The 22,322-nt window shown below is 40.8% G+C and overlaps 1 protein-coding gene and 1 long non-coding RNA gene across 3 annotated transcripts in view; both read left to right on the top strand.

The window, feature by feature from the left end:
* Nucleotides 1–22,322, top strand: part of LOC143901997 (uncharacterized) — an 88,930-nt gene that overhangs the window by 42,842 nt on the left and 23,766 nt on the right. The window contains exon 5 of one of the 2 annotated variants that reach the window (XR_013258238.1): nt 11,785–11,996. The exons of the other annotated variant lie outside the window; for it this stretch is intronic. This is a non-coding gene — a long non-coding RNA (uncharacterized LOC143901997). Of the gene's footprint in view, nt 1–11,784; nt 11,997–22,322 lie in introns of those variants that run through there. 2 annotated transcript variants of the gene reach the window in all.
* Nucleotides 7,832–11,297, top strand: LOC143901933 (uncharacterized). Its single transcript, XM_077414564.1, has one exon. The coding sequence runs from the start codon at nt 8,665–8,667 to the stop codon at nt 10,363–10,365; it is 1,701 nt and encodes a 566-aa protein (XP_077270690.1). The 5' UTR covers nt 7,832–8,664; the 3' UTR covers nt 10,366–11,297.

Genomic DNA, 22,322 nt, shown 5'->3' with positions numbered 1-22,322 from the left:
CTATTCAGCCCCCACTCCGGCGCTCCCTGCGACTTTCTCCTTCGAGAAGTTTCCTAACTGCGCAGTTTGTCTCGGTAATTTTCCGCTCCGGTGTTTACGCGGGTCTATATGGAAATTGCCATGGGCGTTGCGCTCGCGATGCCCTGCCGTCCCGATGCCAGGGTAGTGGTTTTCCACTATTCCGAATATGCGTCCGCGGTTGACGCCGACCTGTGCGCCTATGCTAAATTCGCACGCCTTTTATGATTCCGGGCGACTTCCCCGGGGAAGACGTCCGGGTGACGAGCACCACGTCTGCCGACGTCGGCGACCTATCCTGACGTGTTCTTGGGACCTGGTATCCCGCTTTCCGAGGTCTTTCCTCGGCGATGACGTACGTGTCGCAATCTACCGGACGATACCCTATCTCGCGACCCGATCGTCGGAATTCGACGGCGCGTGGTACGGCGCTTATCTAGCCTTTCTCCGTTCGTCAAAACAACTCAGTTCTCGGAGATGATGCCCCTGGTGCGAGTTTGCGGACGGTACGCTAACTTGTTTACCGGTCGTCGGATTTCGACGGCGCACGGTACGGAGCCTAATTAGGCCCTCCCCTCTCGTCAGGGCTATGCAGTTCCAGGAGATGACGCACCTGGTGCGAGTCTGCGGACGGTACGCCAACTTGTCTCCCGGTCGTCGGATTTCGACGGCGCGCGGTACGGAGCCTAATTAGGCCCTCCCCTCTCGTCAGGGCTATGCAGTTCCAGGAGATGACGCACCTGGTGCGAGTTCGCGGACGGTACGCCAATTTGTCTCCCGGTCGGCGGATTTCGACGGCGCGCGGTACGGAGCCTAATTAGGCCCTCCCCTCTCGTCAGGGCTATGCAGTTCCAGGAGATGACGCACCTGGTGCAAACTTCCGGACGGTACCCTAACTCGCGTATCCGTTATCGAACCGCTTCGATTTTCGGCTACGTGACCTTCTCGTGTCTCGTAGTTCTGTCATGCACCGCGCAATATCACGCCCCGATTGCTTTCTCGTAGATTACGGACGGTCCGCCATTTTCTATTCCCGCGGTCAAAATGCGATCTTTTCCAGCTACAGCTGTTTCCCGGGCTCCCCGATTCGATCAGGGACCGTTTATTAGTGCGAGAATCTTTAATTAAACGAAATTGCGGACGGTCCGCCATCTTGGCTCCCCTTGGTCGGCCCTCGTCGCTGCTGCGCCTTGCCGTCCTTGATGGTCTGGTTTGTCGTCAGTGACGGCTTCCATGCCGTCCGGGCATCTGGTTCGCTATACTTAAATCTATGATCGCGTCGGATTGTATTATGTAGGTAATTCTCGCGCCTGAGTTCATGTTTACCTAGCCATGATTTTAATAACGCTTGGCTCCCAGCCCAGTATAGTTTCCCCTCCTCGGAACGCTGTCTCGAAATTTTAAATCGAATTTGGTTTTTGTTCACCGTTGTCTCCTTCGGGTCGCTTGGCAGCCCCAGTGAAGCATACGGCTGCAAGGTGAGCAGACCTGACCATAAGTAACCGTTGTTAGAGCAAAAGTTGTGATTTGTAACAAGGAATCCAACCAAAAGATCCTCTGATAATCCCAATCTGACGGGTCCACCTTTATTTGTCTAAACATTTTTTCGATGTCAGCTATGAACACATAAAGAAAGAGGCGAAACCAGAGAAGTACGTCGAACAAATCAATTTGCAACTTAGCACCTGTGTGCAATAAATCGTTGAGTGACACGCCCGTAGTTGTCGGACTTGACCCGTTAAACACAACTCTCAACTTAGTGGTCAGACTCTGTTCTCGTAATACGCCATGGTGAGGGAGATAGTACACCAGAGAGGGCTCCGATTCCGACGAAGGTACTATCTGCATGTGACCTAAGTTTCTATACTCTACCATAAAATCCGAGTAATGCTTAAAATAATTAGAATTTGTCTTGAATCTGCCAGCTAAACTCCGGATTATTCGCAAAGCCTTATCTTTTGAGTTACCAAGTTTGGACGGATTTGATTTGAAAGGAAGTCTAATAATGTATCTCCCTGTTTCGTCTCTCTTATGCGTAGAAAGGAAGTGATCCTCGCAATCCTGTTCCTCTTTAGAAAGTATTGGAATCTTTGACGAAGGAACTTCCTCTAATTCCCAGAATTTATAAACTAAATCGTAAAGTTCTTGGCTAATCGACACGTGATAGCTTTGTCTATTAACTACGGAAGTTTCAAGCGTAGTTGGTCCCGAAATTACCCAACCTAACTTGGTAGCTTGTGCTATTGGCGTTCCAGCCTCACCTTTTATCAGTTTACTTTCGAGTAAAGAACCATAAATGTCCGCGCCTATTATCAAGTCAATCGAACCGGGCTTTAAGAAATCGTGATCGGCTAGTCGAATTCCCTCCAAATGAGGCCACGTACCGGGTTGTAATTTAACCGATGGAATAGAAGTAGTAAGTTTAGGCAGAATATAAGCTGAAACAGTCAAATTTAGTTCAGGTCCGAAAAGCGAATTCATTCTAAATGATGTAAGCCCTTTAGTTGTATTAGATTTCTGTTCACCTATTCCGGTTAGCATAAGTGATGCACGAGTACGAGGTAACTTAAGTTGCTGCACAACACGCTCAGAAATCAACGAAATCTCCGATCCTTGATCAAGCAGAGCTCGAGTCTTTCTAACTTCACCCTTTTCGGAAATTATATACACTTGCGCAGTTGGCAACAATACACATGACGCAGACCACGTTTTATCTATATTTGAATGTAAGACCTTAGCTGTGTCCTGTCCTGTTACGACAGGATTCGATTGTGTTGTTGATTCTAACTTCGTATCTTTTGCGGACGAATAAGTATCCGCTCTGTGTATTGTTGTGTGGTGCTTCTTATCACACGTCCTACAACGTTTTGTCACTCTACAGTTAGCTACTCTATGCTTTCCTAAACAATTGTAGCATAATTTATGCTTGGCTACTAGTGCTAGTTTCTGAGCAACAGTCTCATCTACATACTTAGGACACTTTGCAATATAATGTTTCTGATTACAAATAGGACAATTCGAGACTTTGAAAGAGGAAGAGTCACCTGATTTTTCTTGGAAATGAGCTTTGGCTGTAGCCTTTTGAGGCTTCCAACCACCTTTTCCTACTCGAGACTTCTCATAAGCCTTGAGAGTAAAGAGACGAGTAATCAGAAATTCATTAAGATCCGGCCACGATGGTGGTACCTTTGACGAACCTAGTTTATTCTCCCAAGCTTTAACCGATTCCGAATCTAACCTTTGTGTAATCATGAAAACGATCATATCGTCCCACATTCCCACAGGGCGTTGTAATGTTTGTAATGTTCTGTAATGTTGAACAAAAGTAGTATATAAATGTTCTAGTTCACTAGCAGATTCTTTTGTCATAGCTTTTAAATTAAAGATTGCTTGTAATTCCGTGTTAACTTGAAGTCTAGGATTGTCGTAGAATGACAATAATGAATTCCATGCCCTTGTTAAGTTTTCAGAAGTGAGTGTTGTGTTCTCAATCAAGTGAGCCGCGGTGTCGGTTAAACTTGTTTTTAAATATTGTAATTTCTCAACGTCTGTTAAATGTTTTTTGTCTAAGACCAGAGATGAAAATAAATATCTAAAACTAAGCCACTTCTTTGGATCTCCGTCAAAATGAGGAATTTTGATATAAGGAAGCCTAGCATGTACACTTTGAAAATTGACTTCGTGTTCGTGTTTATTATCGATGGTTTCTTGATGGGGAACATGATGTGGTTGCGGAGGCGGTCGAGGTCTTGTGTAGAATATATGCCGCTCGTGGCAAGGCTGGAAGGATTTATGTATAGGGATTGAGTATCGAACCTTTTATTCGAAGGGAAGGAAAGAACGATGCCTTTATTGTTTATGAAATAATTATATTTTATTTGGCAGAATTTCATAGAATACCAACATTTGTTGCACGGGTAAGGAAAACTGCCAAAAACCTTACCAGTATTCATAAAATAAAAGTACAATGCTTATATCACTTTATAACAAGATCAAGTAAATGCACAATATAATAAAAAGGCATAAACATATGCTAGAAACGTAAATCATACAAGGATAATGCAGTAAAGGATTATATTGAATTGTTGTCGTTAATAATTGAAGTTTCGTTAATTCGGTCTTATCAGGTATATTCTCTTTTGGAATGGAATTCTTAGAAAAGAGAATTGACTCTTTTTTATTTGTCTGATTACTGAGTTGAATTACTATTTCAGCTGAACACATTTATTGAGTATATAATTTCTGAAAAGAAAGATCATGTTATAATAGTATGTCGTACTTCAATCATTATTGACCGAGATAAACCCACAAGTAAATGCCAAACGTACACTGAAAACTATTATTGAGTATACGCAGAAAAACACGTAAGAAAGAAAGTATTCATAATTACTGATAATTGAATAAAAGGAATATAGTTTCTCGAACAGAGAATTTCGACAGTATTTACTATTCGTATCACTGATAATAATATCTATATTGATTTTAGTCCTGCTTAGTACTCGCTATGTATTATGTTTAGGATACGCAATGTCGTACTAATTTAACACGGTATATCATGCTCAAATCACGCGAAGTTTCACGCCCCAGGTATTACGTTGTCACGCGCCGAACACGCTATGTGTTATACGGATAGAAGCACGAATAGCTTTGTACTATTCGTCTTCTGGAAAGTTCACGAAGGAACTGAGCTTTCGTTTTCTGGAAGGTTCACGAAGGAACTGAGCTTTCGAGAAAAGTTCACGAAGGAACTGAGCTTTCGAGAAAAGTTCACGAAGGAACGCGAAGAGCACCGCAGTTGCGGCGGTGTCCGGATCTTCCCCTCGGACCTTGAAAATCCAGGAGAGGGCCACGTGGAGGTGTCGCGCCGGTTCGTACCCATATCCGCAGCAGGTCTCCAAGGTAAAGAGTCTCTAGTCGATAGACTAATGTAGGTAAGGGAAGTCGGCAAATTGGATCCGTAACTTCGGAATAAGGATTGGCTTTGAGGAGCGGGGCGTGTCGGGCTTGGTCGGGAAGCGGGTTTGGCTGACGTACCGGGCCTGGGCGAGGTGAACCGATCGGCGTTCTTGCGCCGGTCCCGGAGATCCGAGCTCGGTCCCGTGCCTTGGCCTCCCGCGGATCTTCCTTGCTGCGAGGCTTCCGCCTCGCCTTTAGATAGTATTAATTTATACGCACCACAATTGTATTACTTTATGTGCGCCACAAAATGGAATCGTGATAATCTCACGATATTCTCTGTAACCAATATCCTATGATTAGTCTTAATAGCCCGAATTTATTGTTTTAACCCAAGAACGGTTTTACCAAATAAAATAATAAGGTTACCTTGAAATTAGCCAAAATTAGGCTTGTTCCAGAATAGGATAACTGGAATTCTTTCATCAGAGTGTACTTATCGAGTATAAAGTCGACGTAAGAGATTCTCGTCCTTCCAAACATATATCTCGGGATTAATGGCCGCCCTCGTCTTTACTATCGGAATTCCCTCGTTCTCTCCTTCAGCAATCAGAAAGTCCCGAGACAAGGTTTCGTCTTCTCAAATCGGCACTGTAGCTGTATATAACAGCTCTGCTTCCTCAGAAGCCGGAATAATACGGATTTTACAGATATAGAAATAGCGTATCTACGCAATATCAAAGCAAACTGATATATGCTCACTCGTTGAGCGTCCGAAAAGAAGTGACGACGAGAACGTCGTTGTTTGCGCGGTAGAATCAGGAAACGCCTGCGCGTACACGTTGCGCACGAATATAGAAAGAAACACGACACATGCGCTGAATTAGATGGATGTCTCGCAGCGCGACAACATCAGAAACGCTGCTTGATAGATAGCGCGCTTACGGGAGGTCGATAACAAATAGATTGCACTATGGATAGCTCTCTGCTCATTGCTCTGTTTTACCCTAAGCAGCTCTACTCGTCATTACCCTCAATGCAGAAAAATACTAGCTTCTGAACAATTTATGTATTTCCATATTCCTTGTGTATCGGCGGAAATCTATACTGTTTAGTGTTTATGGGGATGTCGTCGGTGGTAATTATAATTATCCTATGTGTTATTTTGTCGGTGTGGTGTAGCTTGTCTCCGGGCAAGCGGAATAAGTCGCTATATTTCTCTATAAGGTTAAGAACGTGTTCCTTTTCCTCGTCATTCAGGTGATTAAGGCGGAGCAGTTCCTTCATTTGGTCGGCGCGCGATTTACTCAAAAACGTTGCCATTATTCGGCGAGCCTTCCTGTCGCCCCTGGTCGTTCTCGGCCCTAGAGCGGAACGGCCAGTTGAGGTTTGAAGGAGGGTTCTTTTATGACCCTTGTTGGATACAGAGGATACAGAGGATGATCCGTGAGGCGGGCCGGAGGTAGAGTAGGTTTCTATCTCCTGGAGTTCGACCGTCGGTAACGAGATTTCGACATCTCCCTCGCCGGTATTGATAATGCCAATGTAGGCAATACCGCCGCGATTCGTGACAACGGCGTCTCTAGAATTTCGGGATTGTCCCAGTTGAAGGCATGATTAAAATTTTTTTTTTTTATTGAAATATAAGAAATATGACCATGGGAGAAACCCATATGGCCTGTTTACATGGGTTGAATCACAGATTATGTGTTGGATACTTATATTAAGGTCGTATCTCACGCACACCTCAATAGAGGTGCTCCAGTCCTAATATACATTCATTTAAAGCTACAGGTCTATTCAAAATAGCTAACTCGAGAGGGAATGTCGTTATGACACCCACGCAGCCGCGCGCAAAGCCCTATAAGTATTAGGAGGAAGATCCTCCTTGAAACCCAACATAAACCTTATAAACCTTATAACTCGACTCGCCTTTCGAATCTTTATATGAAAAATTAAAAATAAAAAAAAGACGCACAACAAATAAATAAATATGAGGTTACCTATCGTGTTGCACTTTAAAGTTAAGACTTAAATAACTAAGTAAGGCTCTATAATGTAAAAGAAAGACCTTAAACGGGCAATAAGAGCACAAGCGTGTCGTTAAAACGCTAAACTTTATTATCAACAGTCACAAATACCGAAGTCAATTAACGAACGAACGTTTCGACCCTTCTTTGGGGTCCTCCTCAGCGTATATCATACATATAAAAATTATCGTCGCAAACATCCATACAGATTCTACCGCCGTAAACAACAATCATCGCTGGTCAGTCAGATGTGCACTCTGACGCGTTCTAGAAAATCGTCGCATAGAAGTTTCCTGGTTGGAGCGCCAGGAAATTTTCAAACGGATGTACTGTCTTTGTCATTGTGACGCAACGCCTGTGGACAAATTCGGAGTGCCGTTCTCTCTCAATATTCATACAGGGACACAATAGATAACAAAATGGTATCAAACAAGTAACTCACAGGTTTGACATACTGGACGATAGTCAAGTCGCAACGCCACGTCAATCAATTGCAGGAATCGGTGTGTCTCAGAGGACGTTTACACAGAGAATGGCACGCTTGTCTTATACAAGATATCGACGGTATAAAGAAGCGGGGGGAATGGTCACGCATAATATAAAACAAGTCCGTGTAACAACAATAATTCTAAACTTTAACAAGTCCCTCGATAGCACTAATATATATCTCTGGTATATCTTCAGTATCCGTCTGCAAATTTAAACCTTCTCTTTGCCTTTTTATGTAAATCATTTCTGATATTAAGCGTTTACTAAGGGACGGTTCTCTGTCTAATACTTCCACGTCTTTCCAGTTAAAGTCATGGTTATACTGCAATCTGTGGTCTGTTAAGACCGAATGGCCCGCACCACTTCTTCTGATATGCGAGTTATGTTCTTTAATTCTCGTTAAAAGTTGTTTCCCTGTTTGACCGACATAGGAAGCCTCACAATCATTACAATTAATTCTATATACGACATTCCTATGCGATAATCCAGGGAGAGTATCCTTGTGAACTCTGATAAATCTGTTCAATTTATTGAGACTGAAATACGAGAGCTTTATATTAAGACCCTTGGTTAAATTTTTATATTTCTCAGACAACCCAGGAACATATGGTATCGTGAAATATGGAACTTTATCAATGCTCTCATCGTTAGTAACGTGTCTATCATTAAGTAAAAATCTCAAGCGCTCATGTATCGTCCCAAAAATAAATTCCAACGGATAACAATTATTTATCAGAATTTGGATAAAAAATCTTATGTTTTTTTTATGAAATCTTGGGTGCGACAGCATAAATACTCGATCGATCAAACCGATGACCGTGCCCTTTTTCTGACAGAGTGGATGTTGAGAAAGGAAATTTAAATATCTTCCGGAAAAAGTGGGTTTGTGGAACCAGTCAAATTGCAAATGCTCGCCTATGTGAAACATGGTGACCTCTAGAAAGTTCAATTTGCCACCCACACCGATCTCCATAGTAAATTGCAATCTGGGGTGAAATGAGTTGAATGTTTCTAATACGTGAGTGCATTCATTAAGAGTGCATTCATTATACCTTCTCATATAGGAAACATCTTTGCATATTTTGAAAACACTCTGTTTAACTTTAGAGCAATAGCGAAATTTAAGCATTGTAAATCCAAGTTTTTTAAACAATTATTGCAAATCGTCCTTAGGGATGCATACTGTCATGCTCGCTTTGCACGTACGCAGGTTTATAAAGTTTCCGGAGCGATGTATCGGTGTATTCCAGCATCCGTCTGCAACTCCTTCTTTAACAGACAAGAGTGGTCACTGCATTCCTTCTGTGAGAGCTCAAAAAATAGGATAAACAAGAAATTTGAATTTTTATATTTCAAACATATGAACCAACGGAAAAACATTAGACCGATTGAATATTTTTGTAACATTTCATCCGAACACCGGGTCCTTGACAATAATAATGTAACATACTCGTTAGTGCCTTTTTTCAACCGCTCTGGCCAAAAAATTGCAATAAACATAGATCCGAAATCTTTTACCACGCCGATACCTTCCTTAATGCAACTAAATGATGGGTGGTTCGTTAATTTGTCATCCACTGATATCCCTACAGATATTCAAGGTCTTCTACAACTCGGTGAGAATTTTAGCCTTCCGGGATTAAAGAAAGACAAAGTAACGATCGAATTTATTAAAAACATTGAAAATAATATAAAGAAGTTTCCTATTAGAACTCATACAACTCTTAGAAATCGATTCTCGAATATGGTGAATAGTCTCCGGGGTTACGAGGTGCAAGAAAGTGCACACGATAACGCGATGAAACATCTGTCGATTGCTACAAAGAATTTTATGGATGATAATTCTAATTTAATCTTAACGAGGGCTGACAAAGGTAACGTCGCGGTAGCAATGGACAAAGACAAATATATAGCCAGTATGGAGGAACTCTTAGGAGATACAGATACTTACAAGATTGTCTCTAGAGATCCAATTAGAAAGGTAACAACTCGGGTTCGAGAACTTTTGACTAGATGGAGGAAATCAGAATTCATCTCAGACTCATTGTACAGATGGCTTTATTGTAGTGACGGAATTTTGCCGAGAGAGTACGGACTCCCGAAGATCCACAAAATTAATTGTCCTCTTAGAATCATCGTTTCATGTGTGGATAGCCCGTTGTACAATTTGGCTGCTTTTCTCCATAAAGTCATGTTTAATAGCTTTCCTAAAGGAGATAGTCAAGTCTCGAATAGCTTTGACTTGGTCAAAAAGCTATCCGAAACCCATATTAGAGAAGATTATACTTTAATGTCTCTTGACGTTATCTCTCTTTTTACTAACGTGCCTACGGAAATGGTTATTGACAGCATTGCAAAAAGGTGGAATTATATTTCCGAGAGTTGCTCGATTCCGGAGTCTGAATTTCTTCAGGCAGTAAGATTGGTATTAGAATCGACCTTTTTTGTTTTTAATGGAGTTATATATCAGCAAACCTTCGGTTCTCCTATGGGTTCCCCTTTGTCACCCATAGGGGCGGATATCGTGATGCAAGACCTGGAGGTTAGAGCGCTCGGAAGCTTGAAGTTTGCTCCTTCTTTTTATAAGAGATACGTGGACGATATTGCAATGGCAGTGCCTCTTAATGAATGCACTCACGTATTAGAAACATTCAACTCATTTCACCCCAGATTGCAATTTACTATGGAGATCGGTGTGGGTGGCAAATTGAACTTTCTAGAGGTCACCATGTTTCACATAGGCGAGCATTTGCAATTTGACTGGTTCCACAAACCCACTTTTTCCGGAAGATATTTAAATTTCCTTTCTCAACATCCACTCTGTCAGAAAAAGGGCACGGTCATCGGTTTGATCGATCGAGTATTTATGCTGTCGCACCCAAGATTTTATAAAAAAAAACATAAGATTTTTTATCCAAATTCTGATAAATAATTGTTATCCGTTGGAATTTATTTTTGGGACGATACATGAGCGCTTGAGATTTTTACTTAATGATAGACACGTTACTAACGATGAGAGCATTGATAAAGTTCCATATTTCACGATACCATATGTTCCTGGGTTGTCTGAGAAATATAAAAATTTAACCAAGGGTCTTAATATAAAGCTCTCGTATTTCAGTCTCAATAAATTGAACAGATTTATCAGAGTTTACAAGGATACTCTCCCTGGATTATCGCATAGGAATGTCGTATATAGAATTAATTGTAATGATTGTGAGGCTTCCTATGTCGGTCAAACAGGGAGACAACTTTTAACGAGAGTTAAAGAACATAACTCGCATATCAGAAGGAGTGGTGCGGGCCATTCGGTCTTAACAGACCACAGATTGCAGTATAACCATGACTTTAACTGGAAAGACGTGGAAGTATTAGACCGAGAACCGTCCCTTAGTAAACGCTTAATATCAGAAATGATTTACATAAAAAGGCAAAGAGAAGGTTTAAATTTGTAGACGGATACTGAAGATATACCAGAGATATATATTAGTGCTATCGAGGGACTTGTTAAAGTTTAGAATTATTGTTGTTACGCGGACTTGTTTTATATTATGCGTGACCTTTCCCCCCGCTTCTTTATACCGTCGATATCTTGTATAAAACAAGCGTGCCATTCTCTGTTTGAACGTCCTCTGAGACACACCGATTCCTGCAATTGATTGACGTGGCGTTGCGACTTGACTATCGTCCAGTATGTCAAACCTGTGAGTTACTTGTTTGATACCATTTTGTTATCTATTGTGTCCCTGTATGAATATTGAGAGAGAACGGCACTCCGAATTTGTCCACAGGCGTTGCGTCACAATGACAAAGACAGTACATCCGTTTGAAAATTTCCTGGCGCTCCAACCAGGAAACTTCTATGCGACGATTTTCTAGAACGCGTCAGAGTGCACATCTGACTGACCAGCGATGATTGTTGTTTACGGCGGTAGAATCTGTATGGATGTTTGCGACGATATATTTTATATGTATGATATACGCTGAGGAGGACCCCAAAGAAGGGTCGAAACGTTCGTTCGTTAATTGACTTCGGTATTTGTGACTGTTGATAATAAAGTTTAGCGTTTTAACGACACGCTTGTGCTTTTATTGCCCGTTTAAGGTCTTTCTTTTAAGACTTAAAGCTTAAACTTACAATTCTAATAAAATTACGCCCAGATAACAATGTTAATCATTTGAACGCTAACTAAGTTAACCAATATTGCCCTAAAGTTGAGGCAGAGCACACCTCGATTGCGTCTATTCGTATAAATCCTTTAAACATCCTTAGGTGTAATTATCTGTTAAATTCTGATAAGAGGGTCCTTAATCATATAAAGATCGGCAATGAACATATAAACTTTTCCAGAATGAATGCCACTTCCGGTACAGGGAGCTGAAGTAAAAACTCCAACAAGTAGGGGCCATAACCGAACAGTCTAGATAAAGCTTTTATCAAGGTTTCACGTTGGTCGTCATATTTGAAGCAAGTCCAGAAAACATGTTCTGGAGTCTCCAATTCTCCGCAATATGGACAGTCCGGGGAATCCACCATGAGGAATCTAAACAAACTATCATGAAGGGACGGTGTCACACTCAAACGATTATGAAGTAACTGCTTTTCTCTTAATGATAAATTATCACCCATGCATTTTTAAGTCAACGTACTCGATCAGAAGCATGAAGAAACTAGACCCTCGACCTCCTTTCCTCAAACAACATTCTATGTTCTGTTGTGTTATGTGAACGAGTAAGGCAGTGAGAGGGGTGCGGAGGTAGAAATAACTGGTCTTGTACACTACACTACAATGTATTTTAAAATGCGTAAAAAGATCTGGTACGGCCATGCCGGGATGTTCGGCAGTATCGGATGTATCTGCCGACGTGACTCGATGTTTCGACAACGACCGTCTCGCTAACGGATCTTGCTGCCCGTCAGGCCGATCGAACAAAGCTACGCTTGACATTCGCACGCTCTCTAGTACGACTGCGCGCCCTCTGCTCGCGGTAATAAAACACCCAACAGTTCTTTTAGTCATGTTTTCCATAAACGCTTTAAAATAGAGGAAGGGTTCGCGAAGTTCTGCAAGCATAACGTTAAGGGGAGTTGAACATCTGTAACCCATAACTAATCTGATTGCTCTCATCTGAATTTTGTCCACCTTCGTAGACAGGTCCCTGGAGACAGAATTCATAAGGAATCCTGCATACTCAAGTCTAGAGCGGATTAACGCCCTATACACCTTTCTAAGGACATATGGGTCAGAGCCCCACCACTTCCTACCTAAGCATTTGAGAGTTCTGATTGAGTTTGCACATCTCTTTTCTAGCTTCAACATATGAAACTTTCAATTTAGATTTTTATGAAAGGAGACTCCCAGAAAAAGTACCACATCAGATGGGTGAATCACAATACCAGAAACGTTCAAAGGGGTGCTCGTTTTCATTCTAGTTTTATTAAAAATACAAAACTGTGTCTTTAATGGAGATAATACCAACCCAATCCCCCCTAGCTTCTCCTCAATACGTTTAATGGCCTGCTCTAAACTCTTTATTCCAGTAGCCAGCGACGGAGAGGTTGAGTAGAGACAAATATCATCTGCATACTGAAGCATATGCACATCACCGTGATTCATGTTATCTATTTCGGTAACATATATTGTGTACAGTATCGGGCTCACTACACTACCCTGCGGAAGACCCCGATAAGCGAACCTCTTTTCATCCAACTCATGAAAGCCACATGAAACCCTTCTAAAAGAGATCAAATTATAAATAAATGTTTTGCTCTGTGGGGGGAGGCCTAGAGTAACTAACTTATCAATGAGAACATCCGGAAGGACGGAGTCATAAGCTGATTTTACATCTAAAAACGCAGTTGGAATAGCCCTTTTCTCTTCAAATCCTATCAAAATATCCGTGTATAAGATTGTTAAGTTGTCAAGACAGCTTCTCTGTCTTCTAAACCCATATTGTGAATCCGGGATAAGTTTATTCATTTCTAACCACCAAAGAAGTCTATTCGTCACTAATCTTTCCATGACTTTACATAAACATGATGAGAGTGATATAGGTCTGAATTTATTATTAGATCCTTGTTTTGGAATAAAGAAAACCAAGCAGTCTCTCCATTCATCCGGAAAACTGCCCTTCTTGTAGAGGAGATTGTAAATTTTTAAGAGAAAAGCTTTACCCAACGGGGAAAATTTCTTAATAATTCTATAATCGATTTCATCCAGTCCAGGGCTAGAACCTAAATTTACCGATTCCAAAGCCCAATCAAGTTCCTCAGGCAAAAAGGGCAAGTCCAGGAAAGGATCCGTTCCCGGTGAACTCAAGGATTCGTCTGGTCGAGGAGTGGGAGCCCACGGGGGGAAAAGTTCATCAATTTGGTTACGAACACTGTCAATTTTCTCAGCAGGAACTGCTCTACCTGTCTCAGTCCTATTCCATCTCGAATCAAATCTCCTCATGGTGTCCCAAACTATTTTGGGATTCGTATCTCTTTTAAGGGATTCTGCGAATTCCTTAAAAGCCTCAAGTTTAATCCTCCTTAAACCTTTCTTTGTTACCCCACACTGATATCTATAGGCTTCATAATCTACAGCTCTACCCGTTTCCATAAAGATCCGTAGTTTTAACTTTCTTTCCGCTATCCATGCATCGCATTCCTCGTTCCACCAAATACACGGAGGATGAGGAGGATAGGGAGGGGGGTTCCGAGGATTCCCCGGGTTAGCCTCCCTCATTGCCTCCTCCACAATTGCTAAGAATGAAGAATACAAGACCGTGGGGCTGAGCTGATCCGACAACATCAAGATTCTAAGATCTTTATCCATAATAGAGCTAAACCGATTCCAATCTGTGTGCTTATTGTATAATTTGGTTCGCTTACGTGGAAAAGAAGAGGGGCCTCTGTTCATTGACGACGTAATCAAAACCGGATAATGATCCGATCCCCAGGCATCATCCAAAGTCTGACATCTCAGTCTAGGAGCGATGGAAGCATGACAAAACGCCAAATCGATGGTTGAAGGGCCGCACGAAGCGTTGCCCAAGAAGGACGGGGCACCGTCACTTACAAGAACGAGTTCAGTATCTTCGATTGCCGACGACAGTGGCCTACCCGATTGACAGAGGAACGAAGACCCCCACGCCGGGCTGTGAGAGTTGAAATCACCTACGAACATACATCTATTAAATCCATTATTGTTATCAAATTGAGTGAAAAATCTTACCCACTCGTTTTCAGAAATTTGACCACTCTGAGGGGGTTTATAGCAAGATATAATAATAAGATTAAAATCGGAGAAAAAAACTTCAATTGCGCATGCTTCTATTCTACCTGCACAGTCCTCTAGTACAGAAATCTCTCTGTATTTAAGGGCATGACTAACCAAAATAGCCACCCCTCCGCCTCTACCTATAACCCTATCCCGTCTTACCGTATCGAACCCTCTCAACATGAAATTGAATTGTGGTTTAAGCCATGTTTCCGAAATTGCTGCGCAATCGAATAATGTATTCTGTCTTTCCAGTTCTTGAAAACGCTGTAATAAAGAATGTGCATTCCAATGTATCAACCTAAGTTTATCCATTTCAAAATACGGAATGAGAAAAACCCGGAAAGAGAAAATTAAGAAAAAATAAAAAAAAAATTATAAAAGAAAATTTACCTACTCAGTAAAAATATAAAAGTGAAAAAGTTATTAAGGCAAAGCAAACTGATTAAGCTATTAAAGATTTTGTGATAATAATAACAAAGGGCGTTAACGCGTAAAAAAGTAAAAAAGGAGAAAACTTTTGACAAAACTCTATTCTTTTAAAGTCTCCTCATGGAGCTTCATGGTTTTCTCTAACCTAGTCACCAGTTGGTCCAGTTGCTTCATGGTAGACGCCTTTTCCATTATTTCCAAGAGTTTAGAGGAGATCTCCGGAGCCACCTTCATAAGGCTAGCAGCAAATGTTCTTCCTCTTGAACTGGATTATAGACTTGTCGCAAAGTTAGACGCAGACATGCCGCCCCTCGAAGGAAGAAGAGGGAAGTTTCTTGAAGAAAACGCTGGCGGCCGCCGATCCTCATAGAACGAACAATTTTTATTTTCCCTTTTCTGAACTAAGGCCCTTGCCTCCATAAAGGGAAGGTTATCAACAGCCATAACTTTTGCAATCTCGAGGTTCTTCATAAATTTAGGGCATTTTCTATCACTGGTAGCATGTTCTTCCTCGCAGTTGATACATTTCTTTGGTTCGGAACAAGGCTTCTCCTTAGAGCTAACATGGTTCTCGCTGCCACATTGCAAACACCTGGGATTCTTTTCACAAAATTTGGACAGATGACCAAATAGGCCGCAGTTGAAACAGAGTCGTACCGACCTTTGAAACGGTGATGTATGAACAATTGTTTTATAGACCTTTATATGATCCGGCAATTCTTCACCCAATTTCTGAACACAGACCGCCTCCGAGTCCGACCAAATACCAGTGGTGCGATTCCTTCTTTTCAGCCTGAAGAGGTCCGAGATTAGAATATCTTGATTCTCTTCCTCGATTACAGTCTTTAGCTCAGCCAAGGATAAGTCGAGAGGAATATTTCTTATAACAAATTGACGAGTTAATTTGTACTTCGGAATGTACGTTATAAATCCTTTATCCTTAATGAACTTGTTCCTCAGAGCCATGTTAGCCGCGGCCTTTGACGGGAATGTAACCCTCCACGTGTTGAATGAAGAAGGCGCAACGCTGTCATATTTTACGTTCGCTGACATGAGTTTTTTAGCCATTGTGATCATTGAGAAACGTTTTCTGGACTGATCCTTTGTCGTAGGGATGCGGAACAAAACTATAAAAGGAGCTTTTGTGTAAGCCCCATACAAGGTAGTCGACTCATTTGACCCGGACTTGCTGCCCTGATTCTTAATTGATGGGATAACCTCTCCTTTCGTATTTGTCTTACTCGCACCCGTCTGAGCTTGTTTACCTGATTTCTTCGAGGTGGAGGACGTTGTACTCGAGTTGACTTGTCTTTTCTTACTGCTCTTATTATACGCCACGGATCCTACAGCCTCCTCCTCTTCAGTGGAAGAAGGAAGGGGACGCTTTCTTGATTCATCTTCAAACTCCATATTTTCCGTCATTTCCCCCTGATACTTCTTTGGCTGCGATAGAAAAGCTTGAAAGTCTTCTTTTGCATCTTCAAAAGTAGGCGAAGCGGGGGACGGGGGGTTGCCCCCAGCCGACATGTCGGCTGAAAGAGGTTAACGCCCCTCTCGCGAAGAAATATTCCTCACACGCAATGAAACAAGCAGTAGCCCCACACAAAAAAACTCCCGGCAAACAGCGGACGCGCCTGTGCTCACACAGAGCGCTCAAAAAAGACTCAGCTATCTGCAAATTGAACTCACTCACAATTTTAAGCGGGAGATAACTCGCCACCATGCGCACGCCACGGTGGCGAAACCGGAAGTTCCATGATTAAAATTCAACCTATGCTCCGTTATAACCGAATGTCTTGACGGATCCAGCTTATAGTTATTTTTGTGTTTGTTAATTCGTGTTTTAAGTTGTCGCTTAGTTTGCCCCACATAAGAGGCATCGCAGTCCTTACAATTTATCTTATAAATTACGTTGTTGTTTGAAACCAATGCATTGCCATCTTTATGTGTCTTAATAAACTTGTTTAATTTGTTCAGAACCCTGTATAGCCTATAATGTGTTTTTTTTTTATTGAAGAAGTGAGCTGGGTTTTTTTTTTTTTTTTTTTTTTTTTTTTTTTAAGTTTTTTTTAATAATGCCGGGATTACGATGAACTTTACGTAACGAGACGCGACGGAACGCGACGGGACGCGACGAAACGCGACGGGACGTAACGAACTTATCGCCGTAACGTGAAGCAGCGTGCATTGAAAAATGATTTGACAGCGCAGCGTGAATAGAAGGTTTGTTGTCATTCTTGTTGGTAACTACCGTTCTTGCTTGGTAATTCCAAATGAATTCTGCTATGAGGCATTATCAGTTTTTTAACTTAATTTTGGCCGGATATTTGTATCTTCAACTGCGGAAGAAGAAACTAGTACGAACCGTTGGTGTGAGAGATTTTTCGGAGAAGAACTTAGTTTGGTGATGGACATAATTTACTTGAAGAACTCCGTTTCCGTGATCCACTCTTTTTTTTTTTATTTACACAAGGATAAATGTCGAAAGGTAAGATTTAATGCTTGCCTAGTACAAAATATAATCATTTTTACAAATTAATGTCTGCTTTCCTACATTCTGGTACCTCTTGATCTTGCTTGGTCTACTGATAAAGAAGCGCAAAAGATAAATATTTTTCTGGCAGAGAGTTTATTTTTACAAATTATATGTTCGCTTTCTTAGATTCGAGTATCTCCTGAGCTTGGTTGGTCCACTGATAAAGAAGCGAGAAATGTACACTGCTCTTTCACCCACTCAGAGGCTTGCTATGACATTGAGGTAAGATCATCAATGTTCGCTTATCTTATCAATTTCTCAGGAGACGATTCAATTTGTAAATTTGCTTTGCAGATTCTTGGCAGCAGGAGACAGTCAGTATTCTCTGAGCTTTTCATATCGATGTGGCCAGAGCACAGTCTCTCAGATCCTGGCCGAAACAACTCGAGCACTTGTAAGTGTATTAAAGAGTGTATTTGTAAACCCCCCAGCAAATGAAGCGGAGTGGCGTGAGGTGAGTGCCGGATTTTGGGAAGAATGGCAGTTTCCTCATTGTGTGGGGGCCATTGATGGGAAGCACGTTCAAGTACAGGCCCCACAAGCTTCCCAAAGTGTTTATTTTAATTACAAGAAGACATTTAGCATGGTTCTATTGGCAGTTTGTGATGCACACTACAATTTCATTATGCTGGATGTAGGAGCAGAAGGCTCACAAAGTGATGGCGGAGTTTTTCAATCGTCTGAAATGGGTCGGCTATTGAATGATGGATCCCTTAACTTGTCGAATTCAAGTCACTTACCAGGAACTGATGTTGACATGCCCTACTTCCTTGTAGAAGATGCAGCTTTCCCTTTGAAACCTTTCCTGATGAAACCCTATGGCGAGCGCAACATACCCCATGATAAGTCTGTGTATAACTTCAGGTTGAGCAGAGCAAGGACAGTAATTGAAAATGCTTTTGGCATTTTAACGGCTCGTTGGAGGATTTTCCGTCACTCCATTATTGCTACAGAAAACAATGTAAAAATCATAATTGAATATGCTGTTTGCCTCCACAATTTCATCCGCAAGACAGGCGACAGGAAACTCAACCTACAATATTGCCCTCCTTCTTTTGTGGATCAGGAATTGCCAACTGGCGAACTGGTAGAGGGAGAATGGCGTGACATTGTCGCTGGGGAAAATGGAGCCATCATTGATGGTCCACGGATGGGAGTAAGAAATGCTGCTCTTGGAATTTTACAACAAAGAGATACACTGAAAGAGTTTGTAAATGGGCCTGAGGCTATGCGTCATCAAGATGATATTGTGAGGATCTGGCAAAGAATTATCCTCCTTCAGTAGACGATTGAAAAACTCCGCCATCACTTTGTGAGCCTTCTGCTCCTACATCCAGCATAATGAAATTGTAGTGTGCATCACAAACTGCCAATAGAACCATGCTAAATGTCTTCTTGTAATTAAAATAAACACTTTGGGAAGCTTGTGGGGCCTGTACTTGAACGTGCTTCCCATCGATGGCCCCCACACAATGAGGAAACTGCCATTCTTCCCAAAATCCGGCACTCACCTCACGCCACTCCGCTTCATTTGCTGGGGGGTTTACAAATACACTCTTTAATACACTTACAAGTGCTCGAGTTGTTTCGGCCAGGATCTGAGAGACTGTGCTCTGGCCACATCGATATGAAAAGCTCAGAGAATACTGACTGTCTCCTGCTGCCAAGAATCTGCAAAGCAAATTTACAAATTGAATCGTCTCCTGAGAAATTGATAAGATAAGCGAACATTGATGATCTTACCTCAATGTCATAGCAAGCCTCTGAGTGGGTGAAAGAGCAGTGTACATTTCTCGCTTCTTTATCAGTGGACCAACCAAGCTCAGGAGATACTCGAATCTAAGAAAGCGAACATATAATTTGTAAAAATAAACTCTCTGCCAGAAAAATATTTATCTTTTGCGCTTCTTTATCAGTAGACCAAGCAAGATCAAGAGGTACCAGAATGTAGGAAAGCAGACATTAATTTGTAAAAATGATTATATTTTGTACTAGGCAAGCATTAAATCTTACCTTTCGACATTTATCCTTGTGTAAATAAAAAAAAAAGAGTGGATCACGGAAACGGAGTTCTTCAAGTAAATTATGTCCATCACCAAACTAAGTTCTTCTCCGAAAAATCTCTCACACCAACGGTTCGTACTCGTTTCTTCTTCCGCAGTTGAAGATACAAATATCCGGCCAAAATTAAGTTAAAAAACTGATAATGTCTCATAGCAGAATTCATTTGGAATTACCAAGCAAGAACGGTAGTTACCAACGAGAATGACAACGAACCTTTTATTCACGCTATACGCTGTCAAATCATTTTTCAATGCACGCTGTTTCACGTTACGGCGATAAGTTCGTTACGTCTCGACGCGTTTCGTCGCGTCCCGTTACGTAAAGTTCATCGTAATTCCGGCATAAATGGCATTACAATGATTTTCCTTCTACTCTCACTTAAATCGTCTTTGGTATTATCCCGCCTAAGTTTATCATTGAATAGTGTATTCAATCTTAAATTAAATCTCTTAAAGATAAGATCTAACGGGTAACCGTTGTTTAATAATAGATTGATGACTAGTTTTATATTCTTGGACTGAAATGAGGGGTGGGACGATAGAATAGCCCTGTTTACCAACCCATATATCGTGCCGATTTTATGGCAATCTGGATAGTTTGAATAATATGATAAATATCTCCCTGAAAATGTGTCCTTGTGGTACCAATCTATTACAATAATGTCGTTAGCAATATGCAATTGCAAATCCAAAAAACTTAACGCACGATCCTTTTCGTATTCAATGGTAAACTTAAGCCTTTCATGGTAGTTGTTGAATTTATCTATTATGTATTGAGCTTAATCGCGAGGAATCGGCATGATTATATTGTCGACGTAACGGTAATAAAAAGGTAAATCAAAATCAATCGAATCTAAAATTGTTTCCTCTAAGTCTTGCATTACAATATCGGCTATAATCGGGGACAATGGAGATCCCATGGGAGTACCGAAAGTTTGTTTGTATATCACGCTGTTAAATGTAAAATATGTGGATGACAGTATAAACTCAATGGCCACTAAAAATTTTTTTTTTGGTATTTTTGTGCTCTTTCTAATATATGGTCATTTTTTCCTAATGCTCTCCATTGCAAGACTGAGAGGGATGTTAGTAAAGAGAGAACTTACATTTAAAGAAACCAGTATATCCGAATTTGCAATTTTTTTACCTGAGAGCGCATTGTATACAAATCGAAACTGTTGTTCACATGACTTCTAGTTTTTGGTATGCTATCGGATATAATTTTTTGTAAAAAGCTAGCAAGGGGGTATAAGGCTGTGTCAATTGAAGAAACAATTAATCTGAACGGATGATTTGGTTTGTGGATTTTAGGAAGTGCATAAGCTTTGGGTAAAGGAGTGTCACTCGAACGCATTCTAAAATATTCTTGCTTGGAAATGTATTCTTTGCTGAACCATAATTTCAAAACATTGTTGCAGTTATTTTCAATTTGTTTAGCGGGATTTTTATTCAAAACCGAATAAGTGCTTGTGTCCTTTAGCATGTCATCTGTTTTTTTAATATATTGGCATTTGTTCATAGCCACAGTAATATTGCCTTTGTCTGCACGTGTGAAAATAATGTCCGGATTGTTTTTACAAAACCTTTGAGTTATTTTGTACATAGTAAGAAGTTTAATATTAATGCCATTTGTGTTGGGTTTGGAATGCAAATAGTTACGTAATTGCGGAATAACTGCGTTTCTTATTCGTGGAAGATTATTAATGTTGTGACGTTTTGTATTCCCTTCTATATGTCTTTGATGAACTCATGTATGTTCTTTTTTTTGTGTTCATGCTATTCGGAAGGCAGAAATTGTTTCCAAATTGCAACAGTTTGGTGACATCCTGAGGGATATCATTGCTCGTGAGATTAACAAACCAATGATCATTAGTATGTTCCAATGGATCAATTGTTGTGTCTATGAATTCACGAGGTTTAATCAAAGATTTTATAACAGTGTTATTGGATTATTGATCGTGTTTTTAATCGTGTATTCCACCTGATTTGGATTATTATTATTTATAATCGAATAAAATAATAGGTTTCAAAGATTTCAACTGGTTTAAATTTTTGTTGCGGACAAGTCAATTGAACTTTTTATCGTTAGAATATTTTAGTCTGCGTTGTAGATTTAAAAAAGATTTACGTTTAAAAATCTACGTTTAAATTTTTAATTTCAGTTTATAAAATTAATTTTTATTTTATTATTAATTTCTTAAATTTTAATTTATTAATTTAATCAAGAAATATATATTAAAGTTCAGTAAATAAAGTATAATAAAGTGTTCACATGGAAATGGCGATGTCTCGACCCTCCAGCGTGTCGTACCATAAATGGTCGACGTTTTCTCGTCGCCACCGCTTCTCCTGTTGTACCAACCATTGTAAGTTTTTATTGATGTAGCCTTTCATTACTATATCGAATAAAGTATAATGTTTTGAAAAAAAATCGGATTTTGCTGCCGACGGTTGTTGGCATAGGTTTCGTTACCGGCGGGTTGTCGGACTTTTGCTGCTGACGATCTTTGAACTTTGTTGTCAATGGGTTGTCGGACTTTGTTACCGGCGGGTTGCCGGACTGTTGCTGCTGACAGTTGTCAGATTTCGTTTC

Source organism: Temnothorax americanus, unplaced genomic scaffold (assembly GCF_048541705.1).
Source record: "Temnothorax americanus isolate GAGA-0224 unplaced genomic scaffold, ASM4854170v1 Scaffold37, whole genome shotgun sequence".
In the NCBI taxonomy this organism is placed as follows: Eukaryota; Metazoa; Arthropoda; class Insecta; order Hymenoptera; family Formicidae; genus Temnothorax; species Temnothorax americanus.
The sequence above is the reverse complement of the archived record's forward strand: the minus strand, read 5'-3'. Positions and strand labels throughout refer to the sequence as shown.

Bases quoted from the DNA above. Each gene is read 5' to 3' on its own strand.
- LOC143901933 (XM_077414564.1), top strand. From the start codon at position 8,665: ATGTATCGGTGTATTCCAGCATCCGTCTGCAACTCCTTCTTTAACAGA.